Genomic DNA, 19,850 nt, shown 5'->3' with positions numbered 1-19,850 from the left:
TTTGCGGCGCTGCAGAGAATTGTTCTGTGCTTGTTGGTGCAGCACCTTGTGAAAGCCAAAAGAAACCAAAGTACAGCTTTTACCCCTGTGAGTCTATAGGTTTGTAAGACTTCCACTACAACTGAATATCTATCCACTTTCCTGACATTTATATGGTTTTTCATGTGAGTTTGCTGATGTTTTGTAAGAACTCCACTCTGACAGAAGTACTTTCCACACTCCATATATTTCAACTGTTTCCCCCCCTGTGTGAGTCTGTTGATGTACATCAAGGTGGGAACCCCTGACTGAAACCCTTTCCACACTCCATACCTTTATATGGTTTCTCTCCTATGGAAGTCTAGTGATGTGAAAAACGGTTTGAATACTCACTGAAGATCTTTCCACACTCCATGCATTTAAATAGTTCCCCCCCCCCGTGTGAATGTGTTGATGCTTTCTAAGTGTTCCACTATAAGTGAAGACCTTTCCACACTCCATACATTCAGATGTTTTTTCCTGTATGAGTCCATTGATGTTTTCTAAGTGCTCCACTGTCACTGAAGCTCTTTCCACACTCCATACATTTAAATGGTTTCTCCCTTTTGTGAATCCACTGATGTGTCCTAAGGTTTGAACTCTGAGTGAAGCTTTTTCCACATTCCATGCACTTAAATGGTTTCTCCCCTGTGTGAGTTCGTTGGTGTAGTCGAAGTTGCCCACTCTCACTGAAGCTCTTTCCACACTCCATGCATTTAAATGGTTTCTCCCCTGTGTGAGTCCGCTGATGAATTCTAAGTGTTCCACTTTGACTGTAGCTCTTTCCACACTCCATACATTCAAATGGTTTCTCCCCTGTGTGAATCCGTCTATGTCCTCTAAGGCTTCCACTGTCACGGAAGCTCTTTCCACACTTCATACATTTATATGGTTTCTCCCCTGTGTGAATCCGTTGATGTTTTCTAAGTGTTCCACTGTCACTGAAGCTCTTTCCACACTCCACACATTCAAATGGTTTCTCCCCTCTGTGAATCCGTTGATGAATTCTAAGGTCTCCACTCTGACGAAAGCGCTTTCCACACTCCATGCATTCAAATGGTTTCTCCCCTCTGTGAATCCGTTGATGTGTACCAAGGTGTGTACTCTGAGCGAAGCTCTTTCCACACTCCATACATTTGAATGGCTTCTCTCCTGTGTGAGTCCGCTGATGTGTCCTAAGGTTTGAACTCTGACTGAAGCACTTTCCACACTCCATGCATTTATATGGTTTTTCTGCTGTGTGAGATCGTTGATGTATATCAAGGTGTGAACTCCTACTGAAGGTCTTTCCACACTCCATGCATTTAAATGGTTTCTCCCCAGTGTGAGTTCGTTGATGTACTCTAAGTCCTCCACTAAACCTGAAGCTCTTTCCACACTCTATGCATTCAAATAGTTTCTCTCCTGTGTGAGTTCGTTCATGTGAACGAAGGTGTGAAACGTCACTGAAGCTCTTTCCACACTCCATGCATTTAAATGGTTTCTCCCCTGTGTGAGTTCGTTGATGTACTTGAAGGTGTGATGACTGACTGAAGCTCTTTCCACACTCCATACATTTAAATGGTTTCTCTCCTGTGTGGGTCCTTTGATGTATGTCAAGCTCTGTACACCGCTTGAAGCTTTTTTCACACTCCATACATTTAAATGGTTTCTCCCCTGTGTGAGTTCGTTGATGTACTTGTAGGTTTGACAACTGGCTGAAGCTCTTTCCACACTCCGTACATTTAAATGGTTTCTCCCCTGTGTGAGTTCGTTGATGTACGTGAAGGTGTGACGACTGGCTGAAGCTCTTTCCACACTCCGTACATTTAAATGGTTTCTTCCCTGTGTGAGTTTGTTCATGTGAACGACGGTCTGAACTGTTACTGAAGCTCTTTCTACACACTATACATTGAAATGGTTTCTCGCTTGTGTGAGATCGTTGATGTTTTCTAAGTGTTCTGCTACCAATGAAGCTCTTTCCACACTGCATACATTTAAATGGTTTCTTCCCTGTGTTAGTCTGTTGATGTTTTCTAGGTGTCCCACTATCATTGAAGCTTTTTCCACGCTCCATAGTCTGAAGTGGTTTCTCCACTCTTTGAGTTTATTGAAGTGAAGTTTGTGTGTTCATTGATTGTGGAAAATAAAGTCCTGTTCGTGTTTCAAGGAAGAGAACAAAGGAATATGAAACACATAAAGTTCATTAAGCACTTCTATTTTAACATCTTCCACATTCTCCCATGTCCTCCCCCTATCATAGAACTAGAGCGTTGGAAGGGACCATAGGGCCATCTAGTCCAACCCCTGCAATGCTGTAATGTCCAAGAACATGTCTTCTACTTGTCTGGTTCATAGTTTCTAATGACATAATTCATCCTCTGCATACTAATCCTCCACCCCCGGGCCTAACCTTTCCTCATTCAACCTCTATATTTTTATTAATCACCTGCACAGTCTGTTGGATCTCAGGAAGTTCATATTGACCATTTTGGGAGACCCAGGCCTGAGTGTTTTTATGGACTGTGGTATGGGCCTGTCAGAGGAATAGTGACAAGGCTTGGTGCTTGCAGTGAGCTGAAGGAGTAGTCAGGTAGGAAATGTTATTGAATTTAGACCTCCATATGTCAGCCTTGTCGGGGCCAGTGAGTGTTCATTCTTTCCAGAACTAACTGAAAGTTTTTGAAAGTTCCAGAATATATTTTAGCTTTATCTAGCAGGGGAAGAAACCAATAATTTAATATAAAATTATAACAGATACTTAGGAGTGAGGTGGATTCTCGCTGCCAGTTTTATGTGGTCCAGAGGAGGGCAACCAAAATGGTCAAAGGCCTGGAAACGATGCCTTATGAGGAATGGCTTAGGGAGCTGGGTATGTTTAGCCTGGAGAAGAGAAGGTTAAGGGGGGATATGATAGCCATGTTCAAATATATCAAAGGATGTCATATAGAGGAGGGTGAAAGGTTGTTTTCTGCTGCCCCAGAGAAGCGGACACGGGGCAATGGATTCAAACTACAAGAAAGAAGATTCCACCTAAACATTAGGAAGAACTTCCTGACAGTAAGAGCTGTTGGACAGTGGAATTTGCTGCCAAGGAGTGTGGTGGAGTCTCCTTCTTTGGAGGTCTTTAAGCGGAGGCTTGACAGCCATCTGTCAGGAATGCTTTGATGGGGTTTCCTGCTTGGCAGGGGGTTGGACTGGATGGCCCTTGGGGTCTCTTCCAACTCTATGATTCTATGTTTCTATGATTCTATGATTCTATGTTGGTACTATGAGGCAACATGTCTCTGCTGGCTAAAAGGTTTGGGTAATATTGAAAGACACTAAGCTATTGGATTTAGAAGCTCATCAGAATATGTTATGGTATGATAAAACTAAAACACACAAGAGCTTTATGAATCATGTTATTAGGAAAAACCGTTTTAGAGTATGGGATAAATATAAGAATCTGCTGGAACGAAATACACTTCTTTGGCTTTCACCCACAGAAGGAATAACTTTTAAAAGATGCAATATGGAAGAACAATGGGCAACTTACAGAGATCTTTTGGACTTTTCAGAAGAAAAAATAAAACTGAATAAACAGGATGAGGTAGGAGGTGCAGTGGTGGACTGGTGTCAATACCAGCAGATGATCTTGTTTATACAAGATAAAAGGAGAGGCTTTGCACTTTGTTGAGAATAAAGAGAAAGTGATTTCCAAAATGTACGAGATACTTTTGGAATAGGAAACAACACTTCCGGGTCTCCGCAACATGGTGGGTGGACTGAGAATCTGATGGCTCCGTCAGATTCGGCTTCATAGAGTGAGCAGAAGAGCGCAAGGGTGAAGCGCCTCCCCCCAAAACCCCAAGAGGAGCATTGGGGTGTCTTGGGGTCCTGCAGACTCACTAACGGCGCTGCGGATCTACTGATCTCTTCCTCCGTCCCGAAAGGAATTGGGGGGGGGGAGCTGAATCAGCCAGTGATCTAGGCACCAGCGCAACTCTACGGAACTCTTTAGAAAAATCTTGGTTCACTCCATGGAAAGGAACACTGTGATCACTAAAAGTCAGCATGGGTTTCTGAAAAATAAGTCATGTCAGACCAATCTGATCTCATTTTATGACAGAATTACAAGCCTGGTAGATGAAGGGAATGCTGTGGATTTAGCCTATCTTGATTTTAGCGAGGCCTTTGGCAAGGTGCCCCATAATATTCTTGTAAAGAAGCTGGTAAAATGTGGGCTAGACAATGCTACCATTCAGTGGATTTGTAACTGGCTGACTAACTGAACCCAAAGGATGCTCATGAATGGCTCCTCTTCATCCTGGAGAGAAGTGACTAGTGGGGTGCCACAGGGTTCTGTCTTGGGCCCAGTCTTATTCAACATCTTTATCAATGACTTGGATGATGGGCTTGAGGGCATCCTGATCAAGTTTGCAGATGACACCAAATTGGGAGGGGTGGCTAATACCCCAGAGGACAGCATCACACTTCAAAATGACCTTAACAGATTAGAGAACTGGGCCAAAGCAAACAAGATGACTTTTAACAGGGAGAAATGCAAAGTACTACACTTGGGCAAAAAAAATGAAAGGCACAAATACAGGATGGGTGACACCTGGCTTGAGAGCAGTACATATGAAAAGGATCTAGGAGTCTTGGTAGACCATCAACTTGAAATGAGTCAACAGTGTGATGCAGCAGCTAAAAAAGCCAATGCAATTCTGGGCTGCATCAATAGGAGTATAGCGTCTAGATCAAGGGAAGTAATAGTACCACTATATTCTGCTCTGGTCAGACCTCACCTGGAATACTGTGTCCAGTTCTGGGCACCACAGTTCAAGAAGGATACTGACAAGCTGGAACATGTCCAGAGGAGGGCAACGAAAATGGTCCAAAGCCTGGAAACGATGCCTTATGAGGAACGGCTTAGGGAGCTGGGTATGTTTAGCCTGGAGAAGAGAAGGTTGAGGGGTGATAGGATAGCCATGTTCAAATATCTAAAAGGATGTCATATAGAGGAGGGAGAAAGGTTGTTTTCTGCTGCTCCAGAGAAGTGGACATAGGAAGAACTTCCTGACAGTAAGAGCTGTTCCACAGTGGAATTTTTTGCCAAGGAGTGTGGTGGAATCTCCTTCTTTGGAGGTCTTTAAGCAGGAGCTTGACACCTATCTGTCAGGAATGCTTTGATGGTGTTTCCTGCTTGGCAGGGGTTTGGACTAGATGGTCCTTGTGGTCTCTTCCAACTCTATGATTCTATGATTCTATAAAAGTGCTGACAAAAGTCCATATAGTTAAAGCTATGGTTTTCCCAGTAGTAATGTATGGAAGTGAGAGCTGGACCATAAAGAAGAATGATCGCCGAAGAATTGATGATTTTGAATTATGGTGCTGGAGGAGACTCTTGAGAGTCCCATGGACTGCAAGAAGATCAAACCTATCCATTCTCAAAGAAATCAGCCCTGAGTGCTCACTAGAAGGACAGATCCTGAAGCTGAGGCTCCAGTACTTTGGCCACCTCATGAGAAGAGAAGACTCCCTGGAAAAGACCCTGATGTTGGGAAAGATGGAGGGCACAAGGAGAAGGGGACGACAGAGGATGAGATGGTTGGACATTGTTCTCGAAGCTACTAACATGAGTTTGGCCAAACTGCGGGAGGCAGTGAAAGATAAATGTGCCTGGCGTGCTCTGGTCCATGGGGTCACAAAGAGTCGGACACGACTGAACAACAATGATTCTATGAGTCATAGTGAATACAGATAATCTGGGACTGTCAGCAGGGAAGTGGGGGTGATGGGGGTGAGTAAGTGGTGCTGGAAGGGGAGGGGTCTCTGTCTTGGCTCCTCTCCCATCCTTTAACCCTTCCATGGACTCCCTCTTTCCCTTTCCCCTGCCAAAAGTGACCCACCCAGGCTCCCCAAGACCCCAGGGATTTCTGCCAGGGGGAAACTGGGAGAATTCGTCCAAGGGGGTGCAGGGCACCTGAGCGTCTCTCGGCCCCCCAGGAAAGAGAAACGGGAGTTTGGTGATGCTGCTGCCAATGAGATCTTGCAAGGCAAACCCTGCAGGTGTTGGGTCCCCACTTGGCAGCTGGATCACATGGATCAGGGCCCCTGTTGGTGGACACCAGGGAGGGCACTTTCTTTGGGGGGGGGTCTCTTTGCCCTCCCCTCCCCCCCTTATCCCGCCCCCTCTATTTTCCCACTCTCCCTCTTTACCTCTTGGTCCTCTCTGGTCCTCCGCCTCCTTGGCTCGAGATTATTCCGATTTCCTTATGTGCAATAGAAAGGGCTGGAGGGGGGGGTCTGCACTGGAGCCCCTCCTCCCCTCCCCGAAACTTCCCTTTTGAGCCCCCTTCCGGACTGGAAACTTCCGGCACATTTCGCAGCGACACTTCCGGTTCCTTTTGGGATGCGCTTGCCCCTAGAGCTACGTTTGCAGAGCAGCCTCTCCCTGTGTTGGGATGGGAAACGAAAGGGACGGGGCGCTGCCTTTGGCCTCCTGCTTTTGGGGCTCCATGGGGACATCGCCCCCCTCCTTCCTCCTCCCCACAGCAGAGGGTGGAGATGGCTGCCCGAGGTGCATCATATTTGGGGGTGATCTGGGTTTGTGGGGAGAGAAGGACGTGACTTTTCAATGTACAAACAGGGACGTTGGGGGGGGGGGGAGAGGATGAATGAGAAGTAGGGAAGGGCTGCCCCTCCCCCTGTGGATCAGGAGAGTGGGGGAGGGGATGGAAGGCAAGTGGGGGATCCCTCACCCCCCACGCCCAGGTTTGCCTTTCAAGGTCTTCCGTGTGAAGCCCAGAGATAGAGCCAGCCTCTGGGGTGGGAAGAGACACGTGTCTGCCTGAGACAGAAGGGGCGCTGCTTCCTTCCCTCTCCCCCTCCCTCCCCACAGGCTCCCCCCTCGCCCTTCTCTCCCTACGGAGACGAGCAGAGAGAGGGGTCTCTATCCACGTCCCTCTCGCGTGGGGGGGGGGGTGATGGGGGGAGTAGAAAAAGATTGAAAGGGGTGGGGATGTGCCATTAGGGAGGGGTCTCCTTCTCCCTGCCAAGCTCTGAATGTGAGACCCCCTCAACTGCTGTTACGGAAAAAATCCCAGGTGTGGAACTGCCCAGCCACCTGGCCCTTGGGGATAAGCCCACTGGTTTCTGCGGAGTTAAATAAAAGAAGTCCAGCCACTGGAGCAAGGACAAGACAGGGTTTATTGCGCAATAGGTTACAGTCAAACTGCACAACCAGAACAGTGTTACAAGAACTTTTAAAACTCCTATCATATCCCAGAATACAGTTTGGATACATCATTACTACATCCCGAAAGGGGAGGGTTATACATGATTAACGTATAGGAAAAACAAGATTAATTTATGGGGGAAATGGAGTAATATCAGGGAGATAGCCCTGAGCAAATGTGAATGGGTGTTAAGTATTGGCAAGGATACCTTGAGCACTTATCTGGGAGAGAACAATGGGATTCCACCTGAGGGATATTAGCCCAGTGGCTTCCTGAAGCACCCAGAGATTAACTGCTGAGGCAATTCCCTGTGCACGTGGTCTCTCGCCTACTGGATCGTGTTACAGAGAGATGGGTCCCCTTAAGGGCATCACTCCATTCCCCAAATGAGTTTACTCAGGAGGAGAATTTGCTTAGGTGACCCCCCCATAATTTCCATAACAGCTGCCCACCCATAAGGAACCCTCCCCAGGAATAACGGGAACGACAACAGAGCGTACCTCGCAGGGGTGTTGCAACGGGGGAAATGGGGCTGGTCATAGGAGCCAAATCCCAAGGGCCAGGGACCTCTGGCACCCCCCCATAATATATTAGAGGGGCTCTCCCCCAAAGTTAGAGGGGACTTGTCTTTCAAATGGTGTGTGTGTGAGTGTTGTGTCACATGTTCGATTATGTAGGGTGGGCCTTACCTGCCTCCTACCCAATATTTTATCCGCTATGGCCCCCCCACCCCGTGTCATCAAGGCCGCCTTCCTGGCGCAAAGGGCCCTTGGGATAATATTGTTTTTGCTCAGGAAGGGATGGAGGAGAGAATGGATTGGGAAGGTCTAAAAATATAAAATTATATATATCAATAACAATCGTTGTTCCTCGGTCTGAGGCAGGCAGTGAGAGGGTGGGATCCTCTTCCACCATGAGAGCAATGCAATGGGGTTGTGAGGGAGAGAGAGAGAGAGAGAGACCCCCTGCCACCCCTTTCTCCGCTCCCCTCACAAGAGGGACTCTGTTGTGTCTCTGTGTGTCTCTGAGGGAGAAGAGAGGAGGAGCCCCTCCCCCCCGCTTCTTTCCCTCAGTGGGTCTGAGGGAAATGAGTCCGTTATTATTGAATCTCTGCCTGGAACCATTAACAAGAGCAATAATTCAGGATGAGCATATCAAGGGTGTAAAGCACAACAAAGATAATTACAAAATTGTATTATTTGCAGACAATATCCTTTTATTTATTACAAAACCAGAAGATACAATTCCAAAAATTATGGAGAGGAAAAAACCGTTGGCCAAATTTCAGGATATTGCATAAATAGATTTTACCAATAGGGCCAAGGGCTACATTGTATAGAAACCATCAATTTCAGATGCGCAAAGACTTTATATTCTCAAATTATACTTCCAAAAAATAAATACCGTATTTTTCGCTCCATAGAACGCACCGGACCATAGGGCGCACCTCATTTTTAGAGGAGGAAACAAGGGAAAAAATATTTTTCTGGTTTTCCTCCTCTAAAAGCCCTTTTTTGTGTTTTGTTTTGTTTTTGAGGATCAGCTAAAAGTTTTGCAGCTTTTTTGCAAAGGGAAAAGCCCTGGCTTTTTTGAGGATCAGCTAAAACCTTTGCAGCTTTTTTTGCAAAGGGAAAAGCCCTGGGTTTTTTCCCCCGAGGATCAGCTAGGTTTTGCAGCTTTTTTTGCAAAGGGGGAAAAGCAAAGCTCCTTTTGCAAAGGGGGAAAAGCAAAGAGGAAAAGCCCCATTTTTATGAGGTTTAACTCACATTTCTGAAAAATCTTAAGGAAAGGGAGCCATTTCTACAGTTTCCAGACAGATAATCTAATCAGCCAGTCACATGTCCTGGGGAAACAAACAACCTCCCTCTGCAGCACATTCAACAAAGGAGGGCGGGGCTGAAAGGGAGCCGGGACTCTTATCTCTCTCCCGATCTCTTGCTGATCAGCTGCTGAGCGGGGTCCTTTCAACACTCCCTTTTCTCTTTGTAAAATAAAAAGCATGATCCTCTTTTGGCCCCTGGGCAATTCAGCTCCAGGGACCACCATTCGCTCCATAAGACGCACAGGCATTTCCCCTTACTTTTTAGGAGGAAAAAAGTGCGTCTTATGGAGCAAAAAATACGGTAAACTGTTTAGATCGTGTCTGTGGGGTAGAAATCCACCAAAAATATCACTACATAAAATGCAGCTTCCAACCAAGGAAGGCTCCCAGATCTGGAATCCTATCATCAGGCTTACCTGCTGAGTAAGACTAATTATTGGAGAGCGAGTAGGAATCCCAATTGGGCTACTCTTGAATATAGTTTCTTTGAACCTCTTGTAGGGTGGACTAAACTCGGATCCAATTTTATGAAATATCCTATTATCTTGGAGACTATTAAAGCACCTATAAAAATTTGGATGAATATAAATATAAATAAGGATGGCCCCTATCAGCACGAGAAATTAACAATATGGGCCAGCCCAAAATTAAAAAATGGAAATCAAGTAATAATTTGGCAAAATTGGATGAAAAAAGGTATGTTGACATTGAATCAATTAATTGATGAAAATCATAAATTTGAGGAATATAAGACTTTGCAAAACCAGTGAAACACAATGGCAATACATCAAACTGGAACATATGTTGGAAAGGCAGTTTGGCCCTGACGCTATAGCAGCATCGGAAACACCCATGCTGCTACAAGATTTAATCTCTGCAACAGAAACAAAAAACTCTACACTTGCACTAGTAAAAACACTACTCAACAGGATGAAATATGATTTAGAATATAATAGACAAAGATGGAGTGAAGAGTTAGGGGTACAGATAACAAATGATATATGGGAGTCAAGTATAAAATCAACAAAAATAGCCCCTATGGATCTAAGATTAAGACTTATTCAAAAGAAAATAATACTCAACTTTCCACTGGACTCCAGCAAAACTATACCATAAGAAAGTGCAGACAACTGCTGGAGATGTGGGAGTAAAAAGGCGAACTTAGTACATACATTGGTTAACTGCCCAATGAGGAGATCATTTTGGTGCGAGGTGAGGATATTAATCAGGATATTCCATACTTCACTAGGGTATCTAGAATTAAAATACAACAATATTTTTTCAAATAACACCTAAATTTCTTCCAATCTTCCTGCACCAAATCCTCTCCTTCGTCGCATAATCTCGCTGTCAGATTGGCAAATTCCATAAAGTACATCATCTTCATTTGCCATTCTTCTACCGTAGGCATCTCTTGATTTCTCCAATTCGTGGCAATTAGTATTCTTGCTGCTGTTGTGGCATACAGAAAGAAAGTAATATCTTTTTTTGGAATTTCTTCCCCTATAATTCCCAATAGAAAGGCTTCTGGCTTCTTAATAAAAGTGTTTTTCAACACTTTTTTCATTTCATTATAAATCCTTTCCCAGAAGTCCTTTATCTTGGGACACGTCCACCACATATGATAAAAGGTTCCTTCTTTCTCTTTGCACTTCCAACATTTGTTATCTGATGTATAATACATTTTTTGCAAGTTTTACCAGAGTTAAATGCCATCTATACATCATTTTCATCATATATTCTCTCAATGCAGTAAATTTATAACATTTTCCCCATAACCTCTCCCAGTCCTCCAACATAATATTGTGCCCCACATCTTTAGCCCAATCAATCATCACCCATTTCACTTGTTCATCTTTTGTGTGCCATTCCAGCAATAAATTATACATTCTAGAACGATTTTTACTCTTTGATTCCAACAATTCTGTTTCCAATCTGGATTTGTCAATTTGAAAACCTGTCTTATTATCAACTTTAAACATTTCATTAGTCTGATGATACTGTAACCAATCATTTAACTTGTCTTTAAGTTGTTCATAAGGCTTTAATTTAAACTTGTTTCCTTCTTGCAGCAACAAATCACTCTATTTCAACCACTTAGTCTCCATATTTAACTTTTTCCGTGCCTTGGCCTCTAATGGAGAGATCCATCTAGGTGTTTTCCTTGCTAACAAATCCTTATATCTCATCCAAACATTAAACAATTACTTTTTAATTACATGATTTAAAAAACCTTTATGTGCCATTATCTTGTCATACCGTAAATAAGCATGCCAACCAAACACATCATCATAACCTTCCAAATCTAGCAAATCGGTATTTTCCAACATAAACCAGTCTCTGAGCCAGCAAAATGCTGCTGTCTCAAAGTATAACTTTAAATCTGGCATGGAGAAGCCAGCTCTTTCTTTACTATCTGTCAGTAATTTAAACTTAGTTCTTAGTTTCCTCCCCCTGCCAGATAAATTTGGACAATACTGTGGCGGTTCGCTCAACCTGCGCAGGCCCCCCAGACGTTTAACGGTCCATTGATACCTGCACTCACCACTTTATTAATTAACCGCTGCCACCAACCAGTCTGTCTGGTATTTACTTCACTCAGTTCAGTCAAGGAGAATATTGGAACAAAACTGTTTTATTTGAAGTTTGGTACATAAGCATGTGGTTTCTGAATAAACAGTACTTTCTTGGTTGTGTTCTTGTTAACAACAGTGCCCAATGATTTCTCCCACCCCTGTTCCTACTCCTTCCCTTGCCACCCTTCTTCCAACCTCTCAATACCCACAACAAGCCCCCTAGGTAAAGACAAACGACAAGCCTAAAGACAAGCCCAAAAGACTAAAGACAAGACTAAAGAACCAAAGAACCCCCTTCCTTCCCCGGGAGGGGTTTATATAGCCCACATAACTCCGCCCCCTAAAGGTTCTTACTGGTATTTCCTTTTAACTCCTTCTGTGCCAATCCTACGTTTGGGTGATCGCCACATACCTCCCCCCTTTAGAAAGTTTGATTCAGGAGGGTACACTTTGCCAAGTGACCTCCTGATCAAACTGCATGGCACCTTAATTTAAACAAACATTTTTCTATGCTTATTAACCTTAACCTCTCATATCATACCGGCATAAAAATTGTGTGTGTTTTTTTCTTATATACAATAGTTCATGCAACATTAGGCCTTTAGTTAATTGCAAGAAAAGTCGTAACTGTCCATTTTAACCTTTGTCTTCGGGGCTTCGTGATAAGGCATCTGCGATGATGTTCAGGATCCTTTCACACTCCTTATTGTCCTTAACTGCCATAAGAAGAATCTTTCTCTGGCACCAGTCTTTTCTCTGCCATACATGATGGGATGCAAGCTGTCTTCCTCTGCCAGATTACACAGTCCAACTCCGATCCCTGCACTCGATGCATCTGTAACGATTGTGGATTCTAATCTGTGTAGAATCCTTGTTTCTCAGGGTCAAATGCTCTCTGGGATCAACTTCTCCCTCCTTCAGGATCTCTGTTAAGGGTTCAAGCTCGAGGCCTTGTACACACATCTCCATGTCCTCAACAGCTGCATAAGAACTGGTTGTCTGGCTTTTAAATGTACTGGGAACTGTTTTCATAAGTTTATGGATAGCTTCTTTTTTAGTCAGCTTGCTGAAGCTTTCTATACAAGCGTGAACACTTAATGAAAGTAGGCTAAAAAGCTCTGATTGCTTATTGCTCATAGCAATCTCCCTTGCTGTCAGTCCATCTTTGGTCTGTATTGATTTAACAGTTCCCACTTTGAGCAATTTGAAGACTACTTTTTTATGTCTTTGCTGTGGTGGCCACATTAACGCTGTGTAACCACGTTTATCTTGGACATTTATTTGTGTTGCATAAGCAGCAGGGTACCCATCTTCCCACCACACAATCTCTAGTGTAGGAAACACTTTCACTTTCATAGAAAGTTGATGGGACACCATGCCAGCTATAACTTCCAGGACGTTTTTCTTTCTATATTTCCAACTGCGGAATGGTTTAGCATAAATACGACTAGTTGTTCTAACTGATCTCACAGATAGGTCACTGGACACACTGCAGGTATACCCTCCTTTACCAATTTCACGGGCTTTTTCAACAACGTGACTACTGTAGTCTAGATTGGGTTCATGGTTTAGTGACTTGACTGGCTTTGAGACATTCAGTTGGACACTACGGATTTCATCGTCCATTCTGAATGTCAGGTATTTTGTGCTATTAATCCCCATGGGTGCACTAAACACACTGCTGTGTGCGTTTTGCAGGATCTTGCCCCTATATTCAGTTGGAACCACCAATTGTTGCTGTATCTCACCACTACCCCTTGCTGGGTTGATAAGAACTTCTCTATATAATAAGCCTTGGTCGAACTTAAATTGTTCTGGGCTCTCAGGAGTTAAGCTTTGATTTACCTCTGCCGCCTCAAAATAGGGTTTTAATTCTAAATCCTCCTTTTGTTTTTCCACAAAGCTTGAGGCTTGACTATTAGTCAGGGGAAATAAGGAAGCGTCTCTTGTTTCCATAGACACCCTTCCCCCCAGCTGCTCTTCTTCCTTAGTTGTTACAGCAACTGTATCACTTTGTTCAGGCCTGGGCAACAATAACTTCCCTTGTGCTCTAGTGACTATAAAAGCACTTCGCACATGTTCTACTAAATCCCAACCAATAAGAACTGCGGTGGGAATCTCTTCAGAGATCGCTACTTCCCACTGTCCTGACCAACTCTTATATCCAATATTAACTTTTGCCATCGGTAGTACCTCAGGATGTTTGAAAATTCCCTTTATTCTTATAGTCTTCCTGGGAATGTTGGCCTCCGATTTTACTATATCGGGGTGAAGGATTGTGATTTGTCACCCCGTATCCTTCCCCTCTACCCAAATGTTTTCTCCAGCACTTTGTAATAGGTGTCCATCATGTTGGATTGTATTACAATGTAGCACCTTGGCCTCAGCTACCTCCTTAGGCCCCTGCTCAACTGTATTCCAGTTGGTTGCCATGACAACCGAATCAGTTGGACCCTGCTCTACAGCCTAGACACAAAATGTTTTCTTTGTAGTTGTGGGACTATTTATTTTCTCTTTTTCTTGCCAACAATCATCCCTCCGATGTCCCCTCTGCCCACATTTCCAGCAAAAGATTTCAGGAAGATCTGTCTTGTTGGGTTTATTAACTTTTCCCTCAGCACTCCCGGATTGTAGGGGTGTCTTTTCATTGGGCCCCTTCTCTGAGGAGTAATTTCCCTTATTGGAGTCTGAGGTAAATTTTCCTCGATTTTGTTCAGTTTTATTTTTATTGTTCTCCCAATTCCTCCCCCCATATCTGGGTCCATCATACACATAGTCTCGGATTTCATTAATTTCATCTCCTAACCGTGGAGCTGCTGCAATGCTTGTGGGGTATCTTTCTTTATATTCTGGGAAACGTGTTAACTCTATTTTCACAGGTGTTTGCCCCTTGGTATTGTTACTGTTATTCTGCTTTTCTATTGCAGTCACTTCCAATCTCTTCATCTCCAATTGAAACTGCATTTGTTTTCCCCTCATTCGCTCCTCTTTCTCAGATTTAGATTTTTCTAATTCCTGCTCAGCCCTCAATTTTTCCTGCTCAGCCTTTAATTTTTCTTTTTCCTGCTCAGCTTTTATTTTTTATTTTTCCTGCTCAGCTTTTAATTTTTCTTTTTCCTGCTCAGCTTTTAATTTCAGTTCCATCTCTCTCAATTTATATTCCTGCTCTAGTTTCCACTTTTCAAAACCCTCAGAGATTTTAGGACTCTCTCCTGCAGGTGGGGTTTCAATAGGGCCTGGTTCCCCTTGCAGGTCCCCATTTTCCTCTTCAGCACTTTCTATAGGTGATTCCCTCACCGGGTTCTTAGTCTTTTTGGGTGGCATTTTCTTAAAAATAGGAGTTCGAACAGTCTATTAAAGAAAAGAAAGTTTTTCTCTGTCTGTTTTCTGGGCTAGGTTCTCCAAGACTATGGTCTCAAAGTCACGCCTAAGGTTCTTTCTCTAACCTTTTCCAGCGTACTTTCCCCCGACCACAGCTTAAACCTTTCTGCCAGAATAACTTTTGAGATAACCAGTTCTTAATTCTTTCTCAGCTTCACGGTGATCAAGAGTCTCCACAATTACACCCTAGGACGGGATAATATCCTTTCCAGATTTATCCTCTCCCCCTTCCAGGTGTATTGCTCCTCTCTTTCCAGTCACTGGACTTTTTGATCCCACCGCTGCACCACCACTTGTGGCGGTTCGCTCAACCTGCACAGGTCCCCCAGACGTTTAACGGTCCGTTGATACCTGCACTCACCACTTTATTAATTAACCGCTGCCACCAACCAGTCTGTCTGGTATTTACTTCACTCAGTTCAGTCAAGGAGAATATTGGAACAAAACTGTTTTATTTGAAGTTTGGTACATAAGCATGTGGTTTCTGAATAAACAGTACTTTCTTGGTTGTGTTCTTGTTAACAACAGTGCCCAATGATTTCTCCCACCGCTGTTCCTACTCCTTCCCTTGCCACCCTTCTTCCAACCTCTCAATACCCACAACAAGCCCCCTAGGTAAAGACAAACGACAAGCCTAAAGACAGGCCCAAAAGACTAAAGACAAGACTAAAGAACCAAAGAACCCCCTTCCTTCCCCGGGAGGGGCTTATATAGCCCACATAACTCCGCCCCCTTTTGCAATTCCTTAAAACATTTCACATTGTCAATAATAGGCAATACTTGAAATAGAAACAGCATTTTTGGCAATAAATTCATTTTCACTGCAGAAATTTGGCTTAACAAAGATAATTTGTAACCAAGTGATTGAGTAGGGTCTTTTTCTCTATAGGAATCTTCTGCAATCCATTAAATGTCAGAAAATGCTGTAGTTTGGCTCTGGTTTCTGGATCCTGAAGTGTCAGCACTAAAATGTCCTCAAAGGCTTTTAACTTATACTGTTTCGACCCTACAACAATACCTTTAACCTGTTTATTCTTTCTTAAAATATTAAGGAGTACCTCTAGAACTGAGATAAAAAGCAAGGGGGCACCCTTTCCTGGTACCTTTTGAATGCTAAATTCATCTGAAACCACATTATTAACAACAATTTTAGCTTTTTGATTGGAATAGATCACTTTGATGCCATTTAAGAAATTTTGGCCGACCTCCATATTTTGCATATTCATAAAACTCCAAGAAACATTATCAAAAGCTTTCTCAGCATCAATGAACATTAACATAGCTTTACAATTCTTTTTAGATTCTAGCATTTCTAAAATGTCAATAACATTCCTAACATTATCTTTCATATGTCTTCAAGGTAGAAAGCCTGCCTGGTCTTTGATTATTAAGTCTGACAACACTAACTTCAACCTGCTTGCAAGAATACAAATTACAAATATTTTGTAATCCACATTCAATAAGGAGATTGGTCGATAATTTTTCACTTGTGATCATGCATCCTATCTCCTGATTGATAATTTGTGAATACTGAAATTGCAAAGCTTTAATCTCACAACTGCTTTACATGCGTCCCAAATGACCCTCAAGACTGTTGCTGTATTCATATTTAAATCAAAATAATCCATTACTTTTGGATCTTCTTCATTATTTGCTCATTCCTGAATAACACATCGTTCATTCTCCATCTAAAAGACCCTGCAGGGTTAATTTCAATTCCAGAAAAACAGCATTGTGATCTAAAAAAGTCTTTGAAAGTATCTCTGCTTTTATCGCCTTTGGAAAAAGGTCTTTTGTAATCCAGATGTAGTCCAGGTGGCTAAGGGATTGATTCGGTTCAGCAAAATATATGAAGTCTTGTTCTGTTGGATATTTTAATCTCCAAATATCCAACAGATCCAAATTGTGCACAAGTTCAAAGAAGGTTTTGGGTAGTCTTCCGTCATTTGAAACCATTTGAAATGTTCTATCCATTTAAGTGGAGACCACTCCATTTAAATCGCCCAGCAATAAAATTTTGTAATCCAAATGGTCCAAGAGCCTTATTCCAAGGTTTTTGAAAAAATGATGTAAATTAAGCTTTCGTCTTCTGAAGCTTTCCACACTCCATACATTCAAATGGTTTCTCCCCTGTGTGAGTTCATTCATATGAACGAAGGTGTGAACTGTCACAGAAGCTCTTTCTGCACTTCATGCAATTAAATGGTTTTTCCCATGTGAATCCGTTGGTGTTTTTAAGTGCTCTACTCTCACTGAAGCTCTTTCCACATTCCATACATTTAAATTGTTTCTCCCCTGTGTGAGTCTGCTGATGAATTCTAAGGCTTCCACTCCTACTGAAGCTCTTCTCGCACTCCATACATTTATATGGTTTCTCCCCTGTGTGAATCCGTTTATGTCCTCTAAGTGCTCCACTGTCACTGAAGCTCTTTCCACACTTCATACATTTATATGGTTTCTCCCGTGTGAATCCGTTGATGTTTTCTAAGTGTTCTACTGTCACTGAAGCTCTTTCCACACTCCATACATTTATATGGTTTCTCCCCTGTGTGATTCTGGTGATGTTGACGAAGTTGTGCACTCTGAGTGAAGCTCTTTCCACACTCCATGCATTTAAATGGTTTCTCCCCTGTGTGAATCCGTTGATGAATTCTAAGGTTTCCACTAGTAGTGAAGCTCTTTCCACAATCCATGCATTTAAATGGTTTTTCTGCTGTGTGAGATCGTTGATGTATATCAAGGTGTGAACTCCTACTGAAGCTCTTTCCACACTCCATACATTTATATGGTTTCTCCCCTGTGTGAATCCGTTGATGAATTCTAAGGTGTCCACTGCCACTGAAGCTCTTTCCACACTCCATGCATTCAAATGGTTTCTCCCCTGTGTGAGTCCGTTGGTGTCTACCAAGGACTGCACTATGCGCAAAGCTCTTTCCACACTCCATACATTTGAATGGCTTCTCTCCTGTGTGAGTCCGTTGATGTGTCCTAAGGGTTGAACTCTGACTAAAGCAATTTCCACACTCCATGCATTTAAATGGCTTCTCCCCTGTGTGAGATCGTTGATGAATATAAAGGTGTGAACTCCTACTGAAGCTCTTTCCACACTCCATGCATTTAAATGGTTTCTCCCCTGTGTGCATCCGTTGATGTCTTCTAAGTGTTTCACTTAACCTGAAGCTCTTTCCACACTCTATGCATTCAAATGTTTTCTCTCCTGTGTGAGTTCGTTCATGTAAATGAAGCTGTGAACTGGTCCTGAAGCTCTTTTCACACTCCATGCATTCAAATGGTTTCTCCCCTGTGTGAGTTCGTTGATGTACATGAAGGTGTGCCAACTGGCTGAAGCTCTTTCCACACTCCATACATATAAATGGTTTCTCTCCTGTGTGGGTCCTTTGATGTATATCAAGCTTTGTACTCTGTCTGAAGCTCTTTCCACACTCCATGCATGCAAATGGTTTCAATCCTGTGTGAGTTTGTTCATGTGAACGAAGGTGCGAACTTTCCCTGAAGCTCTTTCCACATTCTATGCATTCAAATGGTTTCTCCCCTGTGTGAATCCGTTGATGAATTCTAAGGTTTCTTCTAGTAGTGAAGCTTTTTCCGCACTCCATACATTCAAATGGTTTCTCCCCTGTGTGAGTCCGTAGATGGATGCTAAGGCTTCCACTTTTACTGAAGCTCTTCTCACACTCCATACATTTATATGGTTTCTCCCCTGTGTGAGTCTGTTGATGTTGTCTAAGTGATCCACTGTCACTGAAGATCCTTCCGCATTCCATGCATTCAAATGGTTTCTCTCCTGTTTGAGGTCGTTGATGTACACGAAGATTCCTGTCTGAGTTCATTAATTTGACATTTGTGTGTTCATCAACTGAATGAAACTTCAGGTGTCCCCCAGATTTCTGACTGTCTTCTCCACTGCTGCCTTCAGAGCACATGGAAAATAAAGTCCTGTTCGGATTTCAAGGAAGAAAACAATGAAATATGAAACCCAAATTTCTGTTAGCCCTTTCTCCTATTTTAACATCTCATACATTCTCCCATGTGCTCCCCCTGTCATAGAATCATAGAACTGGAGAGTTGAAAATGACCCCGGGAGCTGTCTACTCCAACCCCCTGCAATGCAGTAATGTCGTAGAACATGTCTCCTACTTGTCTGTTTCATAGTTTCTAATGACATATTTCATCCTCTGCATACTAATCCTCCACCCCCGGGCCTAACTTTTCCTCATTCAACCTCTATATGTTTATTAATCACCCGCAGTCTGTTGGGCCTCAGGAGGTCCATATTGACCATTTTGGGAGAGCCTGGTTTGAGTCTTTTTTAGGGACTGTTGTATGGGCCTGTCAGAGTACTAGCGACGAGCCTTGGTGCTTGCGGTCAGCTGAAGGAGTGCTCAGATAGGAAAATGTCCTTGGATCTAGACCTCCATCTGTCAGCCTTGTTGGGACGAGTGAGTGTTGATTCTTTCCAGAACTAACTGAAAGTTTTGGAAAGTTCCAGAACACATTTTAGGATTATCTGCCAGGACAAAAAACCAATAATTAAATATAAAATTATAATGGATAATTAGGAGAGAGGTGGATTCCAACTTCCAGATTTACTTTTATACAGTCAGGCAACATGCCTCTGCAAGTAGTGGGTAATACTGAAAGACACTAAGCTATTGGATCTAGAAGGTCATGAGAATATGTTTGTCTGTTACGCTTATTTATGCTTTAATACAACTAAAACATACTAGAGCTTTATGAATCATTAGGAAAATCCTTTTTACAGTATTGGATAAATATAAGATTCTGCTGGAAAGAAATACACCTTCCCCCCACCCACCCACCCACCCACAG

General features: G+C 43.0%; 1 protein-coding gene across 2 annotated transcripts; it reads right to left on the bottom strand.

Annotated features, from left to right (window-relative positions):
* Window positions 1-435: 435 nt before the first annotated feature.
* Window positions 436-19,082, bottom strand: LOC117042196 (zinc finger protein 420-like). 2 transcript variants are annotated; one of them, XM_033141716.1, is made up of 4 exons: window positions 17,503-19,082; window positions 1,398-1,902; window positions 1,131-1,312; window positions 436-1,044 (listed from the first exon to the last, which is right to left on the bottom strand). In XM_033141716.1, the coding sequence occupies exons 1-4, from the start codon at window positions 18,941-18,943 to the stop codon at window positions 485-487; spliced, it is 2,688 nt and encodes an 895-aa protein (XP_032997607.1). In that variant the 5' UTR covers window positions 18,944-19,082; the 3' UTR covers window positions 436-484. The 2 variants fall into 2 exon arrangements, with proteins under 2 accessions (XP_032997607.1, XP_032997608.1); XM_033141717.1 differs by lacking the exon at window positions 17,503-19,082 and adding an exon at window positions 6,202-6,291 and having other exon boundaries at window positions 436-2,151.
* Between the last annotated feature and the right edge of the window lie 768 nt (window positions 19,083-19,850).

Source organism: Lacerta agilis, chromosome 2 (assembly GCF_009819535.1).
Source record: "Lacerta agilis isolate rLacAgi1 chromosome 2, rLacAgi1.pri, whole genome shotgun sequence".
Classification (NCBI taxonomy): domain Eukaryota; kingdom Metazoa; phylum Chordata; class Lepidosauria; order Squamata; family Lacertidae; genus Lacerta; species Lacerta agilis.
This window is presented reverse-complemented; position numbering and strand designations above follow the sequence as displayed.